This window comes from Triticum aestivum, chromosome 3B (genome assembly GCF_018294505.1).
Source record: "Triticum aestivum cultivar Chinese Spring chromosome 3B, IWGSC CS RefSeq v2.1, whole genome shotgun sequence".
Taxonomy (NCBI): Eukaryota; Viridiplantae; Streptophyta; class Magnoliopsida; order Poales; family Poaceae; genus Triticum; species Triticum aestivum.
This window is the reverse complement of record NC_057801.1, coordinates 28,063,947-28,074,175: the sequence shown is the minus strand read 5'-3', so window position 1 is coordinate 28,074,175 and position 10,229 is coordinate 28,063,947. Positions and strand designations below refer to the sequence as shown.

General features: G+C 43.5%; 1 protein-coding gene across 1 annotated transcript; it reads left to right on the top strand.

Moving 5' to 3' along the window:
- Positions 1–267: 267 nt before the first annotated feature.
- On the top strand, positions 268–5,027 carry LOC123064499 (cysteine-rich receptor-like protein kinase 10). The gene is made up of 6 exons (XM_044487972.1): positions 268–1,138; positions 1,246–1,400; positions 3,746–3,956; positions 4,153–4,393; positions 4,488–4,638; positions 4,725–5,027. The coding sequence occupies exons 1-6, from the start codon at positions 268–270 to the stop codon at positions 5,025–5,027; spliced, it is 1,932 nt and encodes a 643-aa protein (XP_044343907.1).
- The last annotated feature ends 5,202 nt before the right edge of the window (positions 5,028–10,229 follow it).

The following is a 10,229-nucleotide window of genomic DNA, read 5'->3' as shown; positions in this document are numbered from 1 at the left end:
AGAAAACAGAACTGCGCTTTTCTATCCTCGCTAGGCGGCTTGACCTGCTCAAGACCAAGTGAATGATTCAAGAAACAAATTAAGTATGGATGGTGTGTTGATTGTTTCAAAGTAATTAGCACTGACCCGTGCGAAATCAGTTGAAAAAAGGTTCCACTGTCCTTTTTCCATGTGACCGATGGTGATTTCTACTGATACAGAACCTCACTCTGTTTTATCATCTGCTGTAGCTAGCTAGTCTCAGTCGTGTACTCGTGTTAGCTTGCCATGGCGACCATCGGCGTCGTCCTCCTGCTCCTCCTACTCACACCCACACCCTTTCTGGTGGCCGCCAATTTCTGCGACAACGTCAAGGCAGCCGCCGCCGCCCTCTCCAAGAACGTCTCCTCCTCCCCGGTAAACTTCGCCACCGCCTCCTTTGGCCAGCCCCCCGACGTCGTCTACGCGCTCGCGCTCTGCCGCGCCGGTGACGTCGTCGACGGCTCCGCCTGTGGCGACTGCGTCGCCAACTGGTTCGCTACAGTAAACCAGACGCAGTGCCACAAGTTCCGCTCCAGCTACGGCGACTGTATTGTCGTCTACAGCGCCGGCGACGACATCCTACCGCCACCCTCAAATGCCACGGGAGGATCCGGTGAGAACACGCTGCCCTTCGAGCAGTGGAACATCACGAACGTCACCACCGGCGACGTCCCCCTCATCGTCGGCCCCACCCGCGAGTTGCTGGTCGAGACTGCAGAGAAGGCGGCCAGCACGACGCGGAGCCGGTACGCCACTGGCGTCATAGACATGGACAGAGTGACGACCTACCCGAAGGTGTACTCCCAGGCGCATTGCATGCCGGACCTGTCCGCCGATGACTGCTTGGCGTGCCTCCGCCATCTCCTCGGGATGGTCAACTCCACCATGTCCCTGCGCACGGGTGGACAGATGGGTATCACGCGGTGCTATTTCAGGTACGAGGCTTATCGGTTCTACGGCGCCCAACCCATGCTGACTGTGCCATTGCCGCCACCGGCGCTGGCGACCAAACACAGGAGCATGTTGTGGGCAATTCTCGCAGTTGTAGTTCCTCTTTCGGCAGCAGCATTTCTCTTCTTCATCTGTTACTCTCGTCGGCTCAGAATCCAAAGAAAAGGTATGCTAATTATCTGCCAGAAGGACGAACACCATATTCTTTGCTATTACAATTAGTGATAATGATGTTATGAGTTTAAATATTTGATGCTAATAATGCTACACAAGGATCAAGACGTGATTGGAATTTAGAGGGAGATCTAGTTTGGCAAGGGAAAACTTCGGAGTTCTCTTTATTTGACTTTCACCAGCTAGTGGAGGCCACAAACAATTTTGCAGAAGAAAACAAACTTGGAGAAGGTGGCTTTGGCGCTGTCTACAAGGTAAATGCTAGGCCATCCTTTCAAAATTAATTGGAGTTCTAAGTTTGACCAAGTCAAATTTCTGTAAGTTTGACCAAGTGTATAGAAAAAAGTTACATGAGTACTATAATACAATATATTGACATATTCTATATACTAGTCATCCCCATTAATTTATTTATTTTAACATGTGAACATGCCACCTCATCATACAATTATGAAAGGGATAAGATCCAACTCAACATGCAATCATGCATGGGGAAAACACACCACAACATTCAACCATGCATCGGAAATATTTTTCATTAAATTATTTTATTTATATTTAATAAATATTTTACAACTATACATAATCAAATATAATAATCATGTATTTTTAATTTTGCTTCTTGTGTTATCAACCCAAATTTTCATCAACCAATTCCCGCAGCAACACACGGGTATTCTCTAGTTTTTCACTAGACTTGGTCAAAGTTAAAGAAGTTTGACAAAGTCAACTTGAAGTTCTAGGACAAAGCTAGAAGTTCAGTTAATTTGAAATAGAGTGAATATTTAGCAACCTAATATGGGAGGAGTGCTCGGTACTTTCCGATAGTTCTTTTTGCACAAATTCTAATATGGAAGAGTGCTTCTCTTATATAGACACATGTCTGTCGCTGATATTCCATATGGAACGGTATGTATTCCACTTCAAATTTGACCATTAATTTAATTAAGAAAATATAAGTTATGTTTCTTACAACATATACCATTTAAAACAGTGGCAAAGCTAGCTCACTCATAGAGCCTGGGCGAGCAACAAAGGCATCCAGTTGGGTAGCGTTTGGTTCAAGGGATAGCCATTTTTATTGTTTGGTTGGGTAGGGATGAATGGATTGCATAGCCATTTTTCCCTGTATGGTGGGAAGGATGACAAGTGGTTAGGGATAATAAAATTAACATTATAGCAACTCAAAATCATCACATATCTATTGCTTGCAGCCACAAGTAGCAGGAGAAATATAATTCTAATTGATCAAGTCATATGTGGTCACCTGCAAAAAAAAGTCATATGTCAAATTTGTAGCCGCATAGAAAATATTGTGTAACTTTTCAGTCTGATTGCACATTGCTAATAAACCAACAACTATGCACTCTAAAATATAGGACAAATGAGCATCTAGAATCTGTCTAGCAGCCCCCCCCCCCCCCCCCCCCCAGGCACACGCATCAGTGAACAAAGGGCGGGTGCGCCACGAGTGGGCACAACATAGAGGTGCGCAACATCGAGCTCCAGCGCGTACATGTTGAGCGCCATCCCTGATTCCCCATGCATGACAAGCAGATCCAATGGACGGTAACTTGAAACACTCGCCATTGAGTCGTCCCCAATTGCCTCCCCTTCACAACCACAAACTGTAGAGGGGGCTTCTCGGCAGCCCGACACCACTGCTTCCATTTACCACCCCCACCGCATGCCAATCCTGCACGTCAATCCCTTTGCCACGTGACATACACACTCCCTCCGTTGTAATGAAAAAGGTGTAAACGCTTTTCAAAATTCAACTTTAACCATACATTAGATCAACAATTTATATATTTATGATTTACAAATTATACCATCGGAAACTTCTATGCAATAGGAATTCAACTGTATAATTTTATCACATATAATCTATATTTGGTTGGTCTAATTCATATTTTAAGATGTGTGGGCGTCTTATTCATTGCAATGGAGGGAGTAGAAGATAGGACATCATGAGAGAGAGAGAGAGAGAGAGAGAGAGAGAGAGAGAGAGAGAGAGAGAGGCCTGTTAGCTGCGTCATGCCGCCGCCTGCCGATATCACGCCATGCAAGAGAGGTGTGAGACATGAGATTGGGTGAGTTTTTCTTTTACACTGGGATTGGGTGAGGTTGAGAGAGAAAGAGGTGAGAGACAAGGTCACATGGCATAAGAAATGATTCAAGGCAGGGGAATCACACGTTTGAGCGAGAGATTGCCTTCATCCGCCAATTTTTCCTCTTGGCAGCCAGTTTTTGGGGAATATTCTCATATATTTGGCTATCTATATCCTTTGCTGCCATCAAGCGAAATGAGTGGCATCCCGAGAAAAGCTGGCTATCCAATGAAAATTGCTAATCACTTTCTGATTTATTGTTGTGCCATTAATGGTGATTCCTAGGCAGAGCCCGGGTAGCTGCCCATTACAAACATCCTTCCAATGCAAATCCGGTGGTATAATTTTTAACATGCTCAAAGTTTGGCTCAAAAGGTGGGAAGGGCATGTTTAACGGTCTTAAAGGACTAACTTTAAATTGGAGAGGAGGACTAATTTCAGCGTAGAATGGGAAGATGCTAACTTTTTAATAGAGATATATTTTCCAGGGCCAACTTCCAGAGGGATTGGAGATAGCAGCCAAGAGACTATCTTCACATTCTGGACAAGGTTTCATGGAGTTCAAAAATGAAGTCCAACTCATAGCCAAACTCCAGCACAAAATTTTGGTTAGGCTCTTGGGGTGTTGCTCTCAAGAAGAGGAGAATATATTGGTTTATGAATACATGCCAAATAGAAGTCTAGATTTCTTCATCTTTGGTATGCTCTTGAATTTCTTAGTTTTTACTTTAATTGTTGTCTATCGATGCATCATAATTACAATAGATTACTTGAGACTTTTGTTTTAGTCAATCATGCGAGTATATTTGCATTGACTTGAGAACTTAGTTTTGCAATTTATTTTCATTTGTTTGGGTGCTTTCTCCTGTCATACTAATACCGAATTGATGTGCAGACGAGAATAAAAGAGCTTTAATTGATTGGTCAACATATCTAGCAATAATTGAAGGAGTAGCACATGGACTTCTTTACCTACATAAGCACTCTCGTCTGCTTGTCATACACCGAGATCTTAAACCAAGCAATATTCTCTTGGACTACGAACTGAATCCAAAAATTTCAGATTTTGGGCTAGCAAAAATACTGAGCTCAAATGACACCGAAGGAAATACCACAAGAAGAGTGGTTGGAACATAGTAAGTTTCATAGAAAATATCAATCGCAATTATATACGTTATGATTTGACCAAATAAAGTAATCTTGACATGTATCATATACAAACTATTTTAGTGGCTACATGGCCCCGGAGTATGCTTCAAAGGGCATCTTCTCAATTAAATCCGATGTCTTCAGCTTTGGTGTTGTCATTTTTGAGATCCTTAGCGGAAAACAGAATTCTGGTAACCAACAATGTGGAGGTTTCATCAATCTGCTTGGATATGTGAGCTTATAGACACAAATTTAAGCTTGAAAATTTGTCTTTTTAATATGCCATACAAACTGATTTGTATAAGGAATTGCAAACAGGCATGGCAATTATGGGAAGAGGGAAAGTGGGCTGATCTCATTGATGCACCATTACTACCCGGAAGTCACTCGACAAAGATGATGAGATGCATTAACATAGCATTATTGTGTGTACAAGAGAATGCAACTGATAGACCAACCATGGGAGATATTGTTTCAATGCTAAGCAATGAAACCATGATCTTGGATGAGCCTAAGCACCCAGCATATATCAATGTAAGGGTGGGAAATGAAGAGGCATCCACAGCTCTTGAGCCATGCAATACTAAAGATATGACCATATCTGCGACAGTTCCTAGATAGTTTTATTCCTCGTGCCATGTTTTATACTTCCATTTGTAATATTCACAACAACACAAATGTGTATAATGTATGCAGTCAAATGGTGTTCCAAATGTGAGGTTATGTACCCTAAACACTATAAATAGAGAGCTTCCGAGCTAGCTGGAGTGAACAGTCAATTGCCTTTCCATACCTTTGATTCTCCTCTCTTTTTTTAAAAAAAATCGCCTTACTTTAATTATGTTCATGCAATAAATCTTATACCTTTTTTGCTATGCATAACTAAAGCACATTTTGCATGGCACTTTCGAAAATCAGTACAGTTATAGATAGTACTAAACATGGTTTGATTCTATTAAGTTGCTTCAGAAATAGTGGTTGGGTATCATTGCAAAACCTTGCAACTACAAAGCCTAGAGTGTATATACGATCAATTACCAAGCTACGATGTCCAGAGTGGATGGTGAGAAGATGAGCATGTCTCCAGCTCACTACTACAGATTGAAATACTACAGACCCCTCATCACTATTAATAATTTTTTTAAAAGGGGATTACTCAAGCATTTGCATGCACACAACCATTTTATAAAATAAGACACAGCTCAAGTCACCGAGTAGAACAATAGCAAAGAAAACGTGACCACAACTGATCGTGCACATTGTGTGGCGTGCTGTGTGAAACGCCAAATGCGAAGAAAACGTGGACAGAGTAAGAAGAGGAAGCGGTGTCAAACTAAGAGCATCTCCAATAGCATGTGTATATTTGGATGTCTATATATTCATATAGACAATGGTTTAAAAAGATTCACTCATATACACATTCAGTTTTGCATCAGAATGTCTATATACAGGGACCATGACAGGTGGGCCGTTGCTGGGGAGAGGAAGAAATCATGACTACAGCTGAGTTTAGACAACGCCTTCACATTGTCCAGGCGTGGACATTGTCGAGGTCGATTTAGAGGATGTGTATATTTGGACAATCATATAGACAGTTTGTTGGACGCCTGTTTTGGGCTCACGTCGTGGAAAAGGAGTATAGACATCCATATAGACAAGCTATTGGAGATGCTCTAATGAGGTCACTGCATGGTACGCGCTGGCCCGTGACAAATCGATATAGGACACTCCTAGCACCCACCCGCTGGCACTTCAAACCTGGCACACACGAGCACAAATAGGGTACCCAAATGCATAGGCGCGCCCGGTGCATGTGAACACAAATAGGGTACTCGGACGCATGGGCACACCCAGCGCACGCAAACACAAATAGGGTACCTAGATGAACGGGTGTACCCGGCTCACGCAAACACAATAGGGTACTCGACCACTCCGATGAAAGCCTGCCCCGTAGGTCCGAATAACCTGAGAGCCACAAAGCGGCACATGTGTGTGCCCGGTTGGCGCGAGCGAAATAGCGTGGTAGGCAAATGACACTGACAGGCTGATCAGACCTCACCCGGCGAGTGTGGATCGGCGCGCAAGACAGCGCATGCACTGGCGATGGAAAACCCCACAAAGAGGTGGCCCAAGTCGCACTCCCAGCCCACGCATCATGGACGCCTGAGGGAAATCGGCCGCGTGCGGAGGGCACTCCCCAGCGAGGATGCCCCTAGGAGACGGGAACTCCAGGAGAGTATTTCCATACACACTGGGCGTACTATTTATTATTGATTTTTATTAGATTAGCATACTTATCTAGTGCCGAGTGGCAGTGTTCATATTTTTCATATTTTTAGTATCTCATGAAAACACCAACAAAAAGGTCTCATAAAAACACCAAAGAAGATTGGTTTTGGAAGTTTACACGTGCTGGGAGAAGACCAAGGGAAACAAACCCTACCCTTGGCGGGGCCCATAGGGTGTAGGCGCCTACCTTATAGGGGCGCATTGGGGCGCCTGTGAGCTAAGGGCACCGCCCAAGGTGGCTCGAGTGCTCGATGACCAATATATTGACTAAAACCCCCACCCTAATTATTGAGCATTCTTTTTCCGGCGTCACATCGCATTTTCGAGGAGATCTTCGTTTTCAACCCTGATCTGGAATCTGTCATCAGCAATATGGTTTTATACATGTGTCATTCTTCCACCTCCCAAAAGGGGTTCTTCAACGCCTAGATTACTTTAGATCCAGATTTTTCTGGCAGAGTGATAATGAAACCAAGAAATATCGTCTGGCTAGGTGGAATGTATTATGTCCACCTAAAATCAAGGGGGTCTTGTAATCCAAGACCTTGAGATTAAAAACATTCCTCTTCTCAGTAAATGGGTGGTGTACAAACTACTCACTGAGAATGGAGTGCGGCGGGAAATCATTCGTAACAAGTACGTGGGATCCAAAGCTATCTCTCAAATTTATTGGAGACCTGGCGATTCACTTTTTTGGAGTGGGGTGATGAAGGCTAAGGAATTCTTTTTCCAATTTGGAACATTCTCGGTTAGGGACGGTTCGCAGGTCCGATTCTGGGAGGACAACTGGCTACGGACCACCCCTTTCAATGTGCAATACCCCAGCTTGTACATGATTGTCAGACATAAATTTGTCATGATCAAACAAGTTTTTGGACAAGAAATCCCGGATATTTCTTTCCGTAGGGATCTTTTAGGATCTCGCCTGGCAGCATGGAATGAATTACTCATACGACTGAAGGTCATTCAGCTGTCAGCTGAACCGGACATTTTTCGGTGGAAATTGCATCAGAATGGCAAGTTTTCAGTCAAGTCCATGTATGATGCACTGGTTCACAGCGAGGTTCTGGTTGATAACAGGAAATTGTTGAAGCTCAAAATACCTCTAAGAGTGAGGATATTCCTCTGGTTTATAAATAGAGGGGTTATCTTAACTAGAGATAATTTGGCACGACGCAACTGGCAAGGTACTACAAAATGTGTCTTCTGCCAACATGACGAGTCTATTAGACACTTAGTTTTTGAGTGTAAGTTTGCTCGGTCAGTTTTGGAGTGTAAGTCTGCCACCATAGTTCAAATAGCTTCAAATCTGCAACTAGTTGAGGGGAATTCAAAAACAATTTTCTGCACACATTCTTGTGGGGGCGGCTGCCTTATGCTTGGCATTGTGGCTTACCAGGAATGTTGTGGTTTTTAATAATAAATGTTTTCATCTCCCATGCAAGTTATTCATATATGTATGCGATGGCTCCATACTCGGTCTATCCTGCAGAGGCCGGAGGACAGAGACCTTTTTATGATGGTGTCTACGCGGCTGGAGCGTACGGTCAGGGAGATTTTCTACCCCCATGGATGGCGGTGTGATCTTCGGATAGGATCTGCTACGCCTTAGGCTGGACTTAGGATTCTTTTTAGCTCTGTTTCTTTTTGTTGCTTTCTCGGATCTTGGATTTGTTGGCTGTGTGCATCTGGTTATGAAGAGGCCGGGCTTTCTTTTGATGTGACTGTATCACCTCGATAATTCAATTCAATGAAATGCCCGTTATCGAAAAAATCTGGAACTCTGTCGAAGGCGGAAGCAATCTGCATAGTCACCAACCTTGATACTTGCGCCCCAACATAAGTTGTGAGTAGTCCACACCTTGTAGTCCACACCCTGCACTATATGTTCATGGCAGTAGCCAAAGTTGTAGTCTCTTCATCTTGATGTGTTTAGCAATACAATAGCCTTGCCCTACATGATTATGGTAAGTCACATAGCGGTGATGCTAATCATGTGATAAGTTATTTCTTGATGTTGAAATCTATGCATGCCATCTTATTTGGTCTATAGATGTATATTTTCTCTAGTTGCTCGATAATCAGTAGTGGGAGAGGCGATCATTTGTTGGATTTAATCTTGCGAGTATTCTATCACAGTCACAGAAAGTGAAAAGGCTTGTGTAGAATTGTTGCCACAAAGGGCTAAGGTTTATTAGAGGGTTCATTGGAATCTCATAAACACAATAGTATATCATCTTGCTAAAAGAAATTATAATCTTGTAAGTACTCTACCAAAGTCACAGAAAGTGAAAAAGGCTTGTATAGAATTGTTGCCACAAAGGGGTAAGGTTTATTAGAGGATTCATTGGAATCTCACAAACACAATAGTATGTCATCTTGCTAAAATAAATTACATATGTTTACACTTAATGTCCATATGGTGTAGAGGGATATTGATCTATGGAGGGGCTAATTAGCTATAAGATGCAGGGGTATTTCGGTCGAATAGTATTTGGATGTACTGCCTTTGCAGAATCAACATATCCATATGTCTGGCATGTGCATGACATATTTGATTGTGCACCTTCTCACATGATTATTGATAGGATCGATATAGTTGACTAGAGGGGGGTGACTAGGCAACTAACAATTTTTAGCTTTTCTTTATCAATTTAAACTTTGCATCAAAGTAGGTTGTCTAGATATGCAACTAGGTGAGCAACCTATATGATGCAACAACAACAACTAGCACACAAGCAAGCAAGAGATATAAAAGGAATAAGCTTGCACAAGTAAAGGCACGAAATAACCAAGAGTGGAGCCGGTGAAGACGAGGATGTGTTACCGAAGTTCCTTCCTTTTGTGGGGAATTACGTCTCCGTTGGAGCGGTGTGGAGGCACAATGCTCCCCAAGAAGCCACTAGGGCCACCGTATTCTCCTCACGCCCTCACACAATGCGAGATGCTGTGATTCCACTATTGGTGCCCGTGGAGGCGGCGACCGAACCTTTACAAACAAGGTTAGGCAATCTCCACAACTTAATTGGAGGCTCCCAATGACACCACGAAGCTTCACCACAATGGAATATGGCTCCACGGTGACCTCAACTGTCCAGGGTGCTCAAACACCCAAGAATAACAAGATCCGCAAGGGATTAGTGGGGGAAATCAAATTTCTCTTGGTGGAAGTGTACATCGGGGCCTTCTCAACCAATCCCTAGGAAATCAACAAGTTTGATTGGCTAGGGAAAGAGATCGGGCAAAAATGGAGCTTTGAGCAATGGTGGAGCTTGGGGATAGAAGAGGTGGTCAACTCGGAGAAGAAGACACCCCTTATATAGTGGAAGAACAAATCCAACCGTTATCCACCAACTTTTCCTGGGAAGCACGGTACTATCGCACTGGAGGTGCGGTACTACCGCAACGGCACACGGTACTACCGCCCGTGCAGTAGAGGGCGGTAGAACCGCTGGCGCGGTACTACCGCTGACACTTGCGGTACTAACGCAAGGTAGGGAAAACTAGATAAAGGAGGGCACGGACATATAAAAA